This window comes from Eptesicus fuscus, chromosome 9, assembly GCF_027574615.1.
Source record: "Eptesicus fuscus isolate TK198812 chromosome 9, DD_ASM_mEF_20220401, whole genome shotgun sequence".
NCBI classification, from domain to species: Eukaryota; Metazoa; Chordata; class Mammalia; order Chiroptera; family Vespertilionidae; genus Eptesicus; species Eptesicus fuscus.
Window position 1 is genome coordinate 89,486,940 of NC_072481.1, and position 18,908 is coordinate 89,505,847.

An 18,908-nucleotide genomic window follows, 5' to 3' on the forward strand; every position below is an offset into this window, starting at 1 on the left:
AAGTCACAGGACTGTGAAGAAGGGTTCTGTAATGCAGATGGTCTTCAAGCACGTGCTAGGGCTTGGCCCACTCAGACTCTCTCTGATTGACACTATTTGTTCGGCACAAGGAAAGCCTTGGCACTTTTAAGGCTCCTGGGTTGGTAGTTTGGAAGAGTGAGGAAGTTAACCAGCATGTGTCACAATAATCAGCAAGTCTTGGGCCAAAAGTGACACTAAGGTGGAGGCTGAGGGTGACAAGCCTGTCCCGCAATGCTCAACGTGGCCAGGAATCCCAGGGGGACCTGGCAGCTGAGCAACCTAATCTGGAGGGTGTGAGGCTGACCCACCCTTCCCAACCCCATGTGGACCAGGGCAGGCGGATCCAGCACACCCAGGCTTGATGTTTGCCAGAACTACCAAGTGTGGTGATACTTTCCCCGGGGTCTTTTTCTCCTACTCTGCAAAGAATATGGGAAGGATGGGCTCTAGGTAATGGAATGGCCTGCAGTATCTCCTTGGGGAACTCTGGTTGGATTCTCTACTCTCTAGTCTAGTGCAGTGACAGTCCAGGAAACCAAAATTGCCCCTACATCTAAGGAGCATATCACCAGGCAAGCTCCTTGCAGGGCATCTGAGCAATTTAAGTTGAGGTCTGGAGGATGAATAAGAAACAATCTCATGGTGAGAGGAGGAGAGGGAAGAGGGCACAAGGTAAGTCCATTGCGGCTGGAGCATAGAATGGGGTGAACAGGGTGCAGGTGGGGACGGGGGGGTGCCAGAGAGAGTGAGAGAGATGGGGCTGAAGAGTAAAGCAAGGCCTAGACTGTGTGGGACTTGTCAGCTGATGCTTGGAATTTTTAGTAAAAGCAAAGAGAAATAGCAACAGAAAGGCTTTGTTCAAAGTATTTGATTTCATATTTGAGTTCCACAAAGCTCATTCTGACTGCCTGGTGGAGAATGGATTGAAAGGGGTAAATGGATATATTCAAGAGATGTTTAAGAAGTAGAGTAGAAAATATTTGTTGAAGGTTTGGAGTTGGGTGTTGAGGGGGCAAGAAGGAGTGTCAACAATGATGCTACATGTTTGGCTGGTCAACTGGTTGCAGGGTGATGGCATTCATTGAGATAGGGGACTCCTGGGATGAGCCAGGTTTGCAGGGAAAATGACACATCTCATTTTAGATATGATGAATGTGAGTTATCATTGTGACATGCCAAGTAAAGAGTAGGCAGTTTGGCATTTTGTAAAAAAAAAAAAAAAATCATGGCTAAAGACCTAGATTTAGGTGTCAGGATGCAAATGGAAATTGAAGACATGGGAGTTGCTGAGATGACCAGGGGAGCTTGCGCAGCGCTGAGGACACCCCAGAGAGTGCAGTGTCTCCGACGCCAGGGGAGAAGACCGACAAGGCAAGAGTGGGCAGCAGAGTTCAGTGCCCTTGAAGGTTAAGTAAATGATATCGAATCCTGACCTTTGGACTTAGTGGAGGTCATTGGTGACCTTTAACTACAGCTTCAGTAGAATGATGGGGCAGGAGCAGGTGGCAGAAGCTTGCAATGAAGAGGAGGAGAGAGGAGCAGTAATAGCTGGGTGGATGTGGATAAAGAAGGGTTTCAAAAATACAGAAGAGTCTTGACTTGAAGCTGTGTACGTGCTGCTGGGAAGCAGCTGCTGGAGGGCAGGAGCAAACGCTGCAGGAGGGAGAATGGCTGGACAGGACAGCAAGGCCTGGAGAGGAAGGGGCCTGGAGCACAGGCCAGGGGGCAAGGCACACCTGGCCACGGAAAAGGGGGTGGGAACCCATCCCACTTTAGTAACAAGAAAGAGGGGAAAGATGTATGAGGTTGCAGGTAAGTTCATAGATTTGGCAGCAGAAAATTGAGAGAATGCCTAACCAATGGCATCTTTTCTTTTCTCTCTCTATGAAAGTAGACCAAGGTCAGGGTCAGAAATTTGGAAGCAGTAAAAAGAAGGTTAGAAATAGCCATGACTTAAAATAGGGATATTTAGAGATACAAAGACTCAGAAAAAAAATATGGAAAATTTTAGAAGAAAATTTGTTTTTTTCCCCAATTATTTGAAGATAAACCAAAGTGGTTTTCAAAAAAAATGTTATTTTCTAATTTTTGTGGTGCTCTTAAAAGTATTTACTCACTTTCTCTCTGGCTGGGCATGCCTCCCCACGGGAAGCGTGTGGTTTGGTGGTGGCTGTGGCTCCGTGGATGGTGCAAGAATACAGGCCATGTCCCTCAGCTTTATTTACACAAGAAGGACCTGGGCTCTTGCTTTATGCGTGGTCACAGCTGTCTGTGACCTGTCTGCTGAAGTGCAGACCCTCCTGTCTGCCAAGCCCCAGCTGCCTGGATGGCAAAATCCAGACCCTTCCCTGAGGCTGACCTCAGGGAAGGGGGCGGGGTCAGCCTGGCACTGCAGGGTCATTGGCTGGTCCTCCTGGCCACCAATTGAGGAGGGGGAGGCACACCTGGAGGTGGGCATGGTGGGCAGAAGCAAGCGGGCTGGAAAACTGGGAGTAAGGGGGTTATGGGAGGGAGGAGGGGTGCCTGCCAGAACAGAGCAGAATGGCAGAGTAAATAGAAAGTCCTGAAGCCCGCTCACTTGCTCCAGCTGTCAAGAAGGGGAGGAGAAACCCTGTGGGACTGGGGAAAAGGGAGGGAGCTGTTAGGAAGTTATTTAAGAGCCAACTTTCTTGTTTCTTCCTGCGTCCTTTTGAGGAAGTACCCTAGAGACGCAAAGAGCCAGCCTGTGCTAGGACACCTCAGGAGGGGACCGCAGGTAAGCCGCCGGCCCTCCGGCCAGCATAGGCTTAGCCCCGCACCCAGAGGCTCCCCAGGGCCCACTGTGTCCACCCCCTGAAGCTGGGTCCCTCAGGGGGCTGCTGGGAGTGCCAGGGGCTGGGGTCAGAGGCAGCCCCACTTGAACCATTGCCCGTTCTTGGCCCCTAGCTCCGCACCTACCTGGCCCCTCTCTGAGCAGGACTTCTCTCAGGTACCCCATGAAGCCTTCTTGAAGGCATTGCTTGCTAAGAAGGCCACCCAATGGTAATGGGGGGATTGGGGTCTTCCTCAGGGGAGCAGACTAAGAAGAAGGGACACAAAGGGTTGGAGGGAGGAGGAAGGAGGGCTGCATCGCCATGTGGAAGCTGAACTTGAGCACCTCCCCCTACCCCCCATCCCCCCACCCCCCAGCCCCAGACCTGGGAGAAGGGGTGCTTGGGTTCACCTGCACAGGCGCTCAGGTCTTTGCTTTAGGGGTTCTCTCTCTCAGCTGGTAATTGTATAGTTGCATAGTTCTGTGCTGTGCTCCAGCGCCGCCCCCCGCCCTCAGGGGCCCACAGCCTCCCCTTGCTATTTCCCACCAGAGGTCTGCTGTTTCCTGTCTTCTCTCCCCTCCCTCCCTGCCGCCCTCGCTCACTAGAAACTGCCTGTAAATATGCCTGCAGATGTGTATGGGTGCCTGTTCCGACCTTATACTTCCAGACAGTGCTGTCTCCTTCCAAGGCCAAGCACCTTAGAAGTGATTCTCTTGTTTCCAGATGTGTTGCCTTTGCTCAGCATGTTCTGGAACGGTCTCCTCTCGTTGCCTCTATAACAGTGGCTCCTCGCCTTTTGAGGGTGTGCCTGTTTTTTCAAAATAGCCAAACCACCAGGAGTCCTGATTGGGTAATCCAGGTGATCAAGGGACGCTTCATTGGGGCCAGAAACAAGGTCTCCCTTCATGTGGCCAGTTGATCAGCAAGAACTTTTTGGGCACTGGCAGTGAGGTGTGGCCCTCACCCTGGCTCCCTGCCCGCACACACGCCAACGGAAGGGAAGCGGGCTTGGCGTGAGGGCAGTGCCCGCACCACTGACCAAGTGCACTAGAGAACGGGCTATTTACAGCCCCATCTAAGACTGCAATGTGCCTCGCTCTCTCTTGCCCAAACTCTCCATCTCCCATATTCTATTCCTTGTGATCCTGGAGCCAAAGCAGGGACCGCCTTCTCACACCCTGCCCAGTTTACTTCCGAATGTTGTTGTGCTGGACCCTAACCGCCACTAGACCAAAAGGCCCCCAAGGCAAGAATCCTTCTGTCTTATTCCGAGGTATCCCCGGTGCCCAGACCACAGGTGCCCTCATTAAATATGGGTTGGATTAAATTGCAAACATGAATGCTTGGGAAGATGCCACTTACCTGCACACAGTTGTCTGAGTGTATTCTTCAAAGTCTATATGAAGTGGGCACGTGTACATGCACAAGACAGTAAATGATTCTTACAAACATTTCTTACAAAATATTGCTTTAGGGGCAAGAGAAAAAAAACCTTGCTCCCCAAATCTGTTACATTTTTTCTTTCCTCACATCAGCCCCCTTACTTCTGCTTTCCATATGCTTTGACAAATCTCCCCACGATCCTCGGGGAACTCTACTCCATCGTTAGACTACCCGTCACTGCCACTTCTCAGTTTTTATTTATGTGAAACCCAAAATGTGCTGCTCAAGTGCTATCACACAGTTATGTCTGCGTCTCTATTTTTAATCCTTGTGTCAAATGTAACCGGCTTCGCCTTCCTTTTCTGTGTGTCCTTTCCCCACCCCAAGGCCTTGAGAAACTGAAGATGACGGAGACCCCCAGGCCCGCCTTTGGAGGCAGGAGAGCTGTCCCCCTCAACAACTCCAATGCTGAAGAGAACAACCCCCCCACTGTGGAGCTGCAGGGCCTGGTGCCCCGAGGCGTCAACCTGAAAGGTACAGGCCCCTCTGGCCCAGGCACAGCCCCTGGCCCTCCTCCCCACAGGCGCTGGCTCAGCACCCTCTGTCTCCCACAGAGCATCTCTGTTTTCAAGAAAGGCCTCCAAAATCCTCTTTTGCGTGGTCAAATCACTGAAAACCCAATTCTTGCCCCAATCCTGCCCCTTAATAGCTTTGTAAGCTCAGGGACTGGGAAGCAAGGGCACTGGCTTAGTAGTGGTCTCTTCCAGCCCCACCACTCTGTTTTTAAGACTGTTCTCTAGCTGGAAGTTTCCACTCCCAAATATTGTTGCTGTTTTGATTGTCTGGCTTGCACCACCTTCCTTCTCCCCCTCCCTCCTCCCTCCTCCATCCACTGCTGTGAATTTCAGAGCTGGCGAGAGAGCCAGCCTGACAGTAATGGAGATGGAAGCCCTCTATTTCTCTCCAGAGCAGCCCGAAGGGCAGGCGAGGCAAGCTGCATTCCCTGCTCTGGCCCCGCCGATCCCCAGGGACCTGCTCTGGGAGCAGCAGCCAGCAGCTGACCTCCCCTCAGCCCTGTCAGCTGTGACAGGGCCCAGGTGCCACGGGTGGCTTGGTGGCACAGACACCATTCTCCTGGGTCAGGCCGGGACATTCAGATTCTTGCTTCTGAATGGCATCTGGCAGGGAGCACTTTTTGTCAGTAGCCCACTTGTACCAAGACCCACTTTTGCTCCTGAGGCTTCCACCCGGGGTGGGGGGGGGGGGGGGAAACACCCACTTGCTGGGGTAGGCGCCATGGCCACCCGGGGCTGTGTGGTTAAGCCGCCTCCTCAGAAAGAGCCCAGCGGTTGAAAGCAAAGGAGAGCACAGTGGTGATTCCCACAGTCCCGAAGGTCAGACGCCACCGGATGGCTAGACGGCTCTGACTGCGCCACCCTCATGTCCAGACGATTTGATATCCAACTGTGAAAACAGAGAGATATTCAGTACCATCCATCAGGTACCATCCAAATTTGGAGGAGGGTCTTACAGAACAGAGGCCATCTTTAGCTGGGTAGAGGGACCACGCCAAACTTGGAAACTTGTAGGTGTGAGTTCTCTCTCCCAGCGAGGGACCACACTCTCTAAATCTGTACCATTAGCGCCACAGAACTGAGTGTAAAAGGACTGCTGCTCGGCTCATCTAAGCCCCCAGGTTATAGGTTAGGAAACGGAGGCCAAAGCTAGAAATTGATGTTCAACTCCTTCACTGCCCAGAGCAGGAGTCTTTCCTTCTTCCTTCCTTCCTTCCTTCCTTCCTTCCTTCCTTCCTTCCTTCCTTCCTTCCTTCCTCCCTCCCTCCCTCCCTCCCTCCCTCCCTCCCTCCCTCCCTCCCTCCCTCCCTCCTTTCTTTCTTTCTTTCTTTCTTTCTTTCTTTCTTTCTTTCTTTCTTTGCAAATAAGTTGGAAAATGTGCTGATGTCAAATTATCAAGCAGGTTACCTTGATGGATTCCGTTTTCTAGCAAAATTTCCTTCTGGCAGAGAAGCCCGTGGGCCCCAGGGCAGGGTGCTGGAGGAAGTGGCAGAGAACAGAGGGCGCGGGGGGGGGGGGGGGCGGGTCGCTCAGACCCATCGCTGAGGACTGTGAGCCTCGCAGAGGCAGTGAGGGAAGTTCCTGTTCCACAGCTGCCACTCGCTGCCCTGGGACTCAGGGCAGAGTCAGGTAAGTGCCCCAACCCCAGTGTTCCCATCAGCAAATGGGAGCAACCTCACAGTTGTCATGAGGATCAAATGGCCAGTGCCTGTGAGAGTCCCTGACCCACAGCACATGACCAATGAATGCTCACTGGTTTAGAATGTCAGTTATCACATGCACAGTTCCTAGGGGGAATGTGTGCCGTCTACTCTCCTGTATATCTGAAATCTGAACAATATGTTGTTGTCAGTGAGAAATCAAAACTGCCAGAGAACTTGAGTGCAGAGGTCAATTTTAAAAGAACCTGGTTTTACTGTGTTTTTTACTTATTTTTGGAGGCAGAGGTGAGAATTATTTTGAACTAAATTATTTTGAAAAAAAATCTGTCCTTACTTGCTTGGTAGTCATATGTCCACAACTAAGTGACATTCTGGGATAGTTTTACAGACCCTGGCATAGGAGTGTGAGTTCCCAATGACTGTTTGTAAAATGAACAGTCGATGGCTTGAGACTTGAATGACTCATCAGCCCTGGAGTTATTATAACCTTATTATTAGTAACAGCTTCCAGATTTCATAAACATGCACCCATTTACTATTTCTCACACAGATGAGCTAAGTGCTACATGCTATGAGGGTAGGGTCTCTGAACCCACAAAACAGAATAGTAAGTCCAGATGAATAAGACAGAAAAAAAAATAACAGCATATAGATCATCTGACCAAGTAAATCTATCTCCTAGTTATCTTTTGCATTTCAAATTTCTGTTTAACTATACTAAAAGGGTTTTCTGGCACTAAATATATCCATTTCTCCCCATGTGTTAAAATGCCATCTCCTTGTGTTGAAATGCCATCTCCTTGCAGTTCACCCAGTGGCCACTAGTGGCTCCAAGAGGACTTGTATCTCTCTGACTCCGTGTCTGACCATGACTTTGGCTCCAGGCACACAAAGCCCTAAATCAGACTCTCTCCTCTCATTTATTTCAATGGAAACTTTTTTCTAAAGTGTCCCTTCAGCAAGCTGCTCTTGTGTAATTGACTGAGAAAGGCAGACAAGCAAGAGGAGAAAGGGCGGGGTGGGGGAGGGGGAGGAGATGGCAGATTTTTGAATAATCTTATGGCAGTCAATGTATAAAATATATACTGAGTGGGTACAATACCTTTAATTTACAGCTTGCATAATTATTTGGCTAAGAATTATTTTAGCCTATAACTCAAATGTATAAACTTAAGTAAGGCTCCTCCCATACAACAGCACAATATTTTTAAAAAATTGAAATATTTGAGGTGACAATGGAACCTTGGAAGTGGGGTCAGCCAGGGTGTTTGATGTCCTTTGTGTTTCTAAGGATCCTTAATGCCCCCCTTTGAACTCAGTTATAGCTGAGAAAAGTATGTGAAAATCTCCTTAGATTGTTGGAATTTGCATCTATTCCTAATAGACTGATCTGTATGCACTGTTGGTGTTTCTGAAAAATCACTCCATAACCTTCTTGTCTCAAAGGTTATTTTAGCAGGAAATGTAATGTTCAGGATCACAACCTTATATGCTTGGGCTGGTTTGACTCTGTATTATTAACGATAGGCGATCATTTGCAGGAGTAAACATAACACTAATTTGACAGGTCTAATGCACTGAATTCAAACTAGAAAGCAAGTCTAGATCTATTTTTAAAAATCAAATGCAGGCAGAATCTAGTATTTATTAGCTTAATGAGGTCTTGCATCTTTCTGAGCATTTCTTCCCTCCCCACTACTCCAAGCCAGAACTAAATCAACTAGTTAACTGGTTAATTATCAATCTGCCCTTTGTGCAGAGTAATCCTCTCTGGATTCAAGGTTATTGAAAGAACAAGAAAGGCATTCACAGTATGATTAAGAAATGATGTTGCCTAGAAGCAGTTCATCCTTTCATTTGGTTTGAGGAAAACCACTTAGTGATGACCATCTATGTGTCAGGAGCTAAGCCACACTCTCTGGGGACACAAAGATGAGTAAAACAGTCCCTGTTCTCAAGCATCTCTCCATCTAGTAGATGAAACAAGTTAAAAGAATGACTACTAGTGTCAGTGGAGAGGAAAAGAGGGTGAGAGAGATGAATAGGAGTGTTCCAGGTAGACAAGTGCGTGGAATTCTATTTATAGCAGAGGGAACAATATTTGTCAAGTAATGAGGACAAGAGCGGGAAGATGAGCCCAGGACAAATAGGCAGGCATCACACCGTGACGGGCTTTGAAGCCCTTACTTTTCCTCCTGCTTGCAAAGGATTCCAAACAGCGGAATGGCATAATCAGAATTATGTTTTATAAAGGGAAATCTCATGGTGAGGAGAAACTGGACAGGAGATACATTTAGAGGCTATTGAGATACTTTGGGGTACAAAGAAATTGACTAGAGGGCTGTTAGCCCCTGGAGAAGATGTTAGCCTCATTTCTCTTATTCTAGCTTCCTCTAAGCAGCTGAGCATTTCTTATACATTCTAGGTACAGGACATTTTTAATAGCAACAGTTAAAAAACAAGCTGATTAAGAAAATGTTTTTAATCAGTCTAGTTAATGATAGTTTAATGACTATCCAAAAGAAATATGAGGAAAAAAAAACCCTTTGTTCTGTAGTTTCACAATAAACAGACCATCTTCCTCATGGATAGTATATATGCCTATCATTTGGTAATAATATTAAAAAGATTGCATGGAGAATTCAATTCACTCGGGAATTCCGAGGATATGAACCTAAACATTTAACTTATTTCAAGATTCCATCTGTGACAGGTATAATCATTTTTGGAAGAATATTTGTAAAACCAAAGCACAATATAATCCACTTTTTACATATTAGGGAAAGAAAGAGTAGGGGGACAAGGAGGCAGCTGGCTCATGGGGAGAGATTATTTTTTAACAAACCATTTTCTGATGTGTTTAAAATTAGGCTAAATTGTGGTAGGTAGACTTTTTGAAAGCTGTCACTTTGAAAGAGTGAGCTGCCAAGTTTCTAGCTATAATATTCCTCTAAAAAACAAAAAAGTGACTTAGCAATGAGTTGCCCCATTTTGCCAGGAACTCAGCTTGGACAGGGAGAAGCAAATTAATTTCCTGTTTGTGGCAAATGGAGCTTGGATGATGAGATGGCTCTTTTGGTTTAAACTACATTTTGTTAAGCAATAAACAAAGCAAAAATCAATATGCCGGCTTAACAAATGTATATCAAGTACCTCCTCCATGGGAAGGGGCAATACTAAGAAAAATGAACAATAGAAAAAAAGTTATGATATTTGTAAACCTATGCTTGACTTGATCCCTGCATGACTATCCAGACTCTGGAGTCCAGAGCAATGAAAGAAGTGTTTGACCAGTGGTATTGGGACTTCAGCTCATTCCCCAACATTGGGGCAAACCCGAGTAAGTCTATAGACCGCTTAGGTCAGGAGAGGACACTGGAAGAAGGGCAACCTGGCTGCCATGTCCTTCTCCTTCTAGAGAATAAGCCGTGTGTCTTATAAGTCCCACTGCAGGTTAGAACACTGTTTCTTTAAACTCTAGACTTCTCAGTGCAGCTTTTAAGCTTTCATACTTTAGTCTTTTTATTTTTAAATAAAATGTTTTTTCTTAGCTTAAATGATCTTAATAATTTTAAGAGATTATATAGAGAAATTTTATTTACCATTGCATTTGTTTTTTTCCCCTATTTAAAGTACCAATGTGATTTGATATGATTTTTTTTTTCTTTCTTCCTGAAGGCATTAAAAGGAGAAAATTATTCCACCTACCTATAGAAATTCAGGAAAAGAAAAGGAAGTCTGTGCACTCAGAAAACATTATCTTCTTATTTAGTCCCCACACTACCACCATTTTTCAGATGAGAAAACTGAGGCATAGGAAATTTATATAACTTGTTCAAAATCACAAAGATAGTAAATGTCAGAGTTGGGATTTAAGTCCAGGAAGTCTGGCTCCAGAATCCATACTCTTATCCACTATGCTATTCTGCCTACTAATAATAACAGTAACTACATAATAAAAATTGTTGACAATTTACTTGTTGCCAAACACTGTGTTAGAGCACTTTACAATATGTTTTTCACTTGATAATTTTTTATTGTTGACAATATTACAAATGTCCCCCACTTACCCACTTTGCCCCCCTCCACCCACCAACCCTCTGAGATATTTTGTTGCCTTTTTAAATATAAGAAAACTAGGCTCAAAAACATTAAATAACTTTTTTGAGGTTGCACAATTAGTAAATAGTGAAGCATCTCCCAAAACATGTTCTGCAAAATACTCAACAAAATAGTTTGCATGGTCATTTAGATTTGGAAAACATGGTTCTTGTAGGACATTTGCAATGTACATTAGCATGTTAAAGTCTCCCATAAACCCCACAAGAATCCAGCATTTCCCAAACTGCTTTAACAACCATGGAACTCTTAATTATCCCAACACCTATCAATAATATCCCATAAAACTAGCCCTTTCCTGCACTACCTCAGGGATGGACCGAGGCACTAGACATTAGCAGGTTCACTAGAGTTGGGTGCAGAGCTGGAAAATCAGGTTTCTGCCTGCAATGAGAACTAGAACCAGCGAGTAGACACCAAAAATATATTTGAATTTCTCTCTCCAGCTTTATGTTTCCATGTAGGCGGAGCTGCTTGAGAAGCCAAGGCTGTAAGCTAACCTGCTCATTCCTCAGGGGCATATTATCATGGGGATGGACATGGGAAGAAGTGAGGCAAATCCTGGCAGCACTCCAGAACCAGAGCATTCATTCTCTACAGGCAGACTAGACTTAACCATCCCTCACCTGGAATGCTGCAGCAGTCTCCCAGCTGACCTCTGCCTCCAACCTGTCATCATCCAATTCGTTTTCCAGTCTGCCACCAGAAGTACTTTAAATGTGTATAATCATGACAGTTTGCAACTTCGGATTCTTCCCTGGATCTCAATATAATTAAAGTGCAAACTCCTAACAAAGTCTACAAGGCTAGTGGGAGCAGCTCCTGCCTCCTCTGCCATTGTGATCCCACTACCACGCTTCAGACAACCAAGCATCTTTCAAATTTTTAAGTAAACCAAGTGCCCTCTTGCTTCAGTCTTCACTCATTCTCCTCTCTCCCTGAAACATTCTTCTCCCCACCTCTTTCTACCTGCATAGCTTGCTCATCTTTCTGAGCACTGCTTATACCTCACTTCTTCCAGAAAGCTTCCTTAACCCCCTCTAACCTGGGTTAGCGGCTCTCCTATACCTCCTAGGAAACACCCTCACCCAATATCCTGTACTTCCTTTATCAAAGTATTCATGACATGTATCAGAGCTATCTGTTCACTTTTTAGTGTCTACCACTGTGCTTGTGTTACTTAAGTCATGACTTAATCAGCATTTATATTCACGTCTTGAATGCCAATATAAAATAACACACTTATAACACTCCTAGAGGACAGGAAGTTAGAAAGGATATTAAATACACTGAATATATACTTAGGGTCTCAAATTATTTTAAGAACTTGGAACGATTAACCAAATTTAATACAATGGAATTTAATATTAGTGTATGTAAGGCCTTAAAAGTGAGCTAAGCCGAAACCGGTTTGGCTCAGTGGATAGAGCGTCGGCCTGTGGACTGAAAGGTCCCAGGTTCGATTCCGGTCAAGGGCATGTACGTTGGTTGCGGGCACATCCCCAATAGGGGGTGTGCAGGAGGCAGCTGATTGATGTTTCCCTCTCATCGATGTTTCTAACTCTCTATCCCTCTTCCTTACTCTCTGTAAAAAAAAAAAAAAAAAAAAGTGAGCTAAAAGAGAGAAAAAAATTGCATAAATAGATGTGGCTAAATAGCAATGTATTAAGTGACTTGTAAGGGTCTGGAATGAATTTTAATCCACTACTGGTAAAAATTACATCATAATGTCCTTTTAAAGCTTTTGCTTCACCAGATGCTTAATGTTAATTAGCAATATAAGAGTATTCAAAACACTAATGATAGCTTGGCCTGAACTAATAGAAACATACTATTTCTTTTGACAGATATAGTGGTCTCACTGTTTTTCACTTAGAAAACTAGAGCTAGAGTAATGTATTATTTTTTAAATTTACTTAAATTTCATTTTTTTCCATCATCACTTATGCCCTCTATACCCTCTTCCACCTTCCCCCCGCACAATCACCACACTGTTGTCCGTGTCCATGAGTGAAATAAGCAAGTCAGAGAAAGACAAGTACCATATGATTTCACTCATATGTGGAATCTAATGAACAAACTGAACTAATAAGTGAAATAGAGACAGACTCATGGAGAAAGGCTGACAACTCTAGGGGTAGTGGGGGAGGCAGGGGTGAGGAGGGATTAAACAATAAAGAAAAAATAGAATATATTTAATTCTAGGGAAAATACCAAAAGAGATAAATTTATAAAATGGAATATATATTCCAGAACAGAGTAATGAGTAAAAGATATGGAAATAATTTCTTAAGGAATAAAGATATGAAGAATGCTTTACTTAGAGGGAACTTTACAGTGGTCTTTAAACTTGGAGTGCCAGATGAAATGAATAAAACATATTCTATATTTATCCAGAAGTCAGAACCAGGATCCATGGTTAAAAACATACAGGGAAGCAAATGTCAGTTCATCCTAAGAGGATTTTTCAGATAATTAGATTTTTTTAAAAAATGAACTGGGGACATCTATAATACTTTCAACAATAAAGATAATTTTTTTAAAAAAATGAACTGTTTTCTATGTGAGATGGTAGGTTCCCTGTTCAGATGGAGGCTAAAAGCCTAATTATTAGGGCTTTCATGGAGATATTTTATGTAGTATATAGCATGTCTACCAGATGGTCTACAAAGTCCTTTTGCTCTCTGAGATTCTGTGAGGCTAAAATATTAGTATATTCTTTCCATTGTTGCTGAGGAATAAAGAGCTAATTAAACTCCACTTCTGAGGAATTAGGATATTTAGACTGTTTGAAAAAGAGACATTACTAAAAACACGCAGTCCAAAATAAAGAGAGCCAGGCGAGTTGATTACTAAGGTCCTTTTAAACTGGGACGTTTATGATTCTCCAGCTCTTTCTCTCCTTTATCTTAATTATAGTTGACATACAATATTATATTAGTTTCAAGATAGTGATTTGACATTTGATATCTTACAAAGTGATCATCACGATAAGTCTAGTAACCATCTGCAGAAGTCATTATGACATTAATGACTATATTCTCTATGTACGTTATATCCTCATGACTTATTTATTTTATAACTGAAACTTTGTACCTCTTAATGCCATTCACCTTTTCACAAATACCTGCACTCCCCTCCCCTCTGGCAACATCAGTTGTCTTTGTGTCTCTGAGGTTGTTTCTATTTTGCTTTGGTTGTTCATTTGTTTTGCTTTTTTCACTTCACATGTAAATGAAATCTTATAGTATTTATCCTTCTGTCTGACTTATACCAACTACCATAATACCCTCTAGGTTCATTCATGTTGTTACAAATGGCAATATTTTATTATTTTTATGTCTGAGTAATGTTCCACCATATATATATATATATCTCACATCTTCTTTATCCACTCATCTATAGATAGACACTTAGGTTGCTTCCATATCTTGGCTATTGTAAATAATTCTGAAATGAACACAGGAGTACATATATCTTTTCAAATTAGTATTTTTATTTTCTTTGGATAAATTGTCAGAAGTGGAATTGCTGGATCATTTTGTAGTTCTATTTTAATTTTTTTGAGGAACCTCCATACTTTTTTCCCTAGTGACTGCACCAGTTTACAATCCCACCAACAGAGTATGTGGGTTCCCTTTTCTTCACATCATCACCAACACCTGCTCCTTGTTGTCTTTTTTATAATAGCCATTCTGACTGTGTGAGGCGATAACTTATTGTGGTTTGGATTTGCATTTCCCTGATGGTTAGTGATGTCAAGCATCTTTTCTACATATATCTGTTGGCCATCTGAATGTCTTCTTTGGAGAATTGTCTATTATGGACTACTGCTCATTTTTAATTAGATTATTGTTGTTGTTTTATTTTGAGTTGAGTTTTTATATATATTTTGGATACTACCCCCTTATAGAATATATTATTTGTGCATATCTTCTTCCATAGATTTGTTATTATTATTATTATTATTATTATTATTATTTTTTAAAGAATAGTTGATTGATTTTTAGAGAGAGAGAGCAAGAGAAAGGGAGAGAGAGAGAAACATCTCTGTGAAAGTGCAACATCAATCTGCTGCCTCCCACAAACCCCCTGCCATGAATAGAGCTGCAATTCTGGCCTATGCCCTGACTGGGAATCGAGCTGGCAACCTGCTGGTGCAAGGGACCACAGCCATCTGAGCCACACCGGCCAGGTGGTTGTCTTTTTGTTTTGTTGGTGCTTCTTTTGCTGTGCATAAGCTTTTTATTTTGATGGAGTCCCATTTGTTTATTTTTGCTTCTGTTGGCCTTGCTTGGGAAACATATCATAAAATATTATTGCCTATATTTTCTTCTAGGATTTATGGTTTTATATTTAAATCTATAATCCATCTTGTGTTTATTTTTTAATATAATGTAAGAAAATGGTTTGTTGAGGATTTTGGCATCTATGTTCATGAGGGATATTGGCCTGTAATTCTCTTTCATTATGTTGTCTTTATCTGGTTTTGGTATTAGGGTGATGCTGGCTTCATAGAAGGAGCTTGGAAGTGTTCCTTCCTCTTGAATTTTTTGGAATAGTCTGAGGAGGATAGATTTTAGTTCTTCCTTGAATGTTTGGTAAAACTCCCCTGTGAAGCCATCTGGCTCCAGGCTTTTGTTTGCTGGAAGCTGACTGCTTCAATTTCTTCCATAGTTATCAGCCTATTGAGATGTTTAGATTCTTCCTGATTGAGTTTTGGAAAGTTGTATTTTTCTAAGAATATGTCCATTTCGTCCAGGTTGTCCAGTTTGTTGAAATAGAGTTGTTCATAATATTTTTTAACAATCCTTTGTATTTCTGTGGTGTCTATTTTTTGGAATATTTTGGAAAACTTTTGAGAATACTAACTTGTTAGTAGTTATTGATCTGTTCAGATTTTCTGTTTCCTCTTGATTCATACTAGGAAGATTTTATACTGATAGAAATTTACCCATTTCTTCTAGGTCGTCCAATTTATTGGTGTATAATTGATCATAGTATCTCTTACGATATTTTTATTTTCCATTACTGTATTACTACCAATATCTCCCTTTATATCTGTTAATATTTGCTATATGTATTTATGTGTGCCTATGTTGGGTGCATAGATGTTCACAAGTATTATGTTCTCTTGTTGGATTGATCCCTTTATCATTATGTAATGCTCTTGTATGTCTCTTGTTACAGTCTTTGTTTTAAAGTCCATTTTGTCTACTGTAAATGTTGCTACCCAAGCTTGCTTTGCATTCCCATGTGCATTAAACATCTTTTTCCATCCCTTAATTGAAAGTTTGTGTTTTTAGATCTGAAATGAATCTTTGGAAGGCAACATGTGTATGAATCTTTTTTTTATCCATTCAGACACTTTGTTTTTTGATTGCCACATCTTATCCATTGACACTTAAAATACTTATTGATAAGAATATACTTATTGCCATTTTGTTAATTGTTTCCTGTTTCTTTTTGTAGTTCTTTTCCATTCCTTCTTGCTCTCTTCTCTTGTGATTTGATTATATTTTTTAGTGTTATGTTTTTATTCCATTTTTCTATTTTTGTGTGTCTTTTATAGTTTTTTGTTTGTGGTTGCAAGGAGATTTATACATAACAAGTTATATACATACCTGTCTATATTAAGTTGATGGTTGCTTATGTTTAAATGCATTCTAAAAGCACTACCTTCCTCTCTCCTCCTCCCCCCACAACCTGTCATTTTATTTTATTTTTCTTCTTTATTGATTAAGGTATTACATATGTGCCCTTATCCCCCCCTTGCCCTCCCAACCCCCCCCCCCCGCCACTCATCCCCTCATCCCCCTGGTATCTGTGTCCATTGGTTAGTCTTATATGCATGCATACAAGTCCTTTGGTTGAGCTCTCCCCCGCCCCCCCCCCTATTTTTTAATATCATAGTTTGCATCTTTATGTATATGTATTTCTTTTTTTAAAATTTCTTTATTGATTAAGGTATTATATATGTGTCCTCATCCCTCCATTAACCCCCAACCCATCATATATGTATTTCTTAATTATTTATTATAGATATGATTTTTGTTGTAACCATTATACTAGCTTTATAAGTGATTGTTCCACTACCTTTATACTTTATGTTTTCCTTTACTAGTTAGATTTTTTTCTTTCATATATTTTCTTTTAGTTTTGGCCTTTCTTTTCCAATTAGAAAAGTCACTTAAACATTTCTTGTAATGCCAGTTTAGTGGTGATGAACTCCCTTAGCTTTTGCCTGTCTGGGAAACTTTCCTTCAATTCTGAATAATAACTTTGTTGAATAAAGTATTTTTGTTTGTAGTTTTTCTCCCTTTATTCACTTTGAATATAATGCCACTTCCTTGTGGCCTGCAAATTTTCTGCTGAAATATCAGCTAATAGTTTCATGGGTGTGCCCTTGTACTTAACTAGTTGTTTTATGCTTGCTACTTTTAGGATTCTCTCTTTTTCTTTAACTTCTGACATGTTTAATTATTATGTGTTAGGTGTCAGTCTCTTTGGATTATCTTGTTTAAGGCTCTGTGAATTTGGATGTCTGTTTCCTTCACCAGGTTAAGGAAGTTTCCAGCCATTATTTCTTCAAATAGGTTTTTTTTCCCTTTCACTCTCTCTTCTCCTCTTGGATTCCTATAATGTGAATGTTAGTATGCTTGATATTGTTCCAGAAGGCCCTTAAACTAGTCACATTTTTTAATTTTTTTGTTGTTTCAGATTGATTACCACTACCTTGTCTCCCAGATTGCTGATTTGTTCTCTTAGATCATCTAATTGCTGTTGATTCCCTCTAGATTATTATTATTTTTTTTAATTTCAGTTATTGTATTCCTCAGTTCTAATTAAATTTTCTATCTCTTTGTTGGAGTTCTCACTGTGTTAATTCATTCTTCTTCTGAATTTGGTGAGTATTCTTAAGATTATTATTTTGAACTCTTTATCTGACATACTGTATATCTCCATCATCATTTAGTTCTTTTTTTCTAGGATTTTGTCATGTGCTTGTTCTTTTGGAACATATTCCTCTGTCTCCTTATTTTGCCTAACTCTCTGTGTTGTTTCTATGTATTTGAAAGATCAGTTATGTCCCTTGCTATGGAAAGAGTAGGCTTACTAGTATTTAAAAATTGTACTATGAGCTCAGTTGTGCAATCCTTCCTGTTTACCAGAGCCAAGGTCATTCCCTGTGTCAGTTGCATATACCAGTTTTGATTGGGCCAAAGATGCTGAAGGCATGTTGGTAGGCAGGTACTAGTATGTCCCCCAAGCCAAATGCTGTGAAACCCTCTCACAATTGTTTCAGATATACTGGTGGACAGGGTTGGTTCTAGGCCCAGCTGTCAGTGAAGCCGGGGCATGACTATTATGGCTGCCCTGAAGGGCAGGCTGCTCCCTGGCCTGGCTGGCGGTGAGGCCAGGCTGCAATTTCTGTTGTTGCACTAGTGTACAGGTAGACCCCCTACATGGCTAGCCACAATGTCAGCCTCAAATGTTGTGGACATGCTGATGTGTGGGGCTAATCATGTGGAGTGAGAGTCACTTTGTAGGGACACTAGTCTAGACAAAGCTGCCCACAAGGTGCTCTGGAGTGATGCTAGGTGGCGTGGGAAGATTGGGTGGGATAGAATCTCAGGGAAACACTAGAGCAGGGTGAGTAACATTAGGAAAGTTAATGGAGAGTGTTAGAAATGGTGCCTGCCAGCTCTAGGCCAGCTGGGAGTGTAAAAAATTAATGGTATTTGTCGGGGCTTTTATCCCCAGAGAAAACTTGAACAGATTCCTGCCCCTCCATCACTTGCCCTAAAATTAGTCAACACACCTCCTTCATGTATGATCCAGGAGTTTTTTAAACTGCTGCCTCAGTGCTGGAACTCCGAGTGAGTTTGTGCACAAGCCCTTTAAAAGCAAAATCTTGGTGTCCTAAAGCCCTTCAGCTCTCCTGGACATAACCCCACGGTTTTTCATAGCCAGATGTTATGAGGACTTCTCTTTCTGGTTTAGGTCCCCCAGGCTGGGGAGCTCAATGTGAGGCTTAACACCATCACTCAGGGGGGACCTCCATGTTGGTGAAATCCCTGCAATTTGTGGGAAACCACACTGGGGATGTGGGTCATGACTAGACCCTCCTGTCCTTTTTCAATGTGTCTTTTTCTCTAAATCCTTAGTTGTAGAAAATCTGTTCTGCTAATCTTTAAGTCATTCTCAAAGATATTTGTTCTACACATAGTTGTAGTTTTGGTGTGTCCATGGGAGTAGATGAGCTCAAGATTTTCCTACCCCCACGATCTTGACCCCCTCCTCTTCAGCTCTTTCTGAAGCTGGATTAACACTGGGGATTGTGACTTTAATAAGGC

The 18,908-nt window shown here is 42.4% G+C and overlaps 1 protein-coding gene across 1 annotated transcript in view; it reads left to right on the plus strand.

The window, feature by feature from the left end:
- Nucleotides 1–447: 447 nt before the first annotated feature.
- The window catches only part of F13A1 (coagulation factor XIII A chain), a 186,760-nt gene continuing 168,299 nt past the window's right edge, over nt 448–18,908 (plus strand). Inside the window, exons 1-3 of the mRNA XM_054721509.1 lie at nt 448–471; nt 2,716–2,776; nt 4,584–4,730. Of these exons, the coding sequence (XP_054577484.1) occupies nt 4,601–4,730 (130 nt within the window). The 5' untranslated portion in view covers nt 448–471; nt 2,716–2,776; nt 4,584–4,600. The remainder of the gene's footprint in view (nt 472–2,715; nt 2,777–4,583; nt 4,731–18,908) is intronic.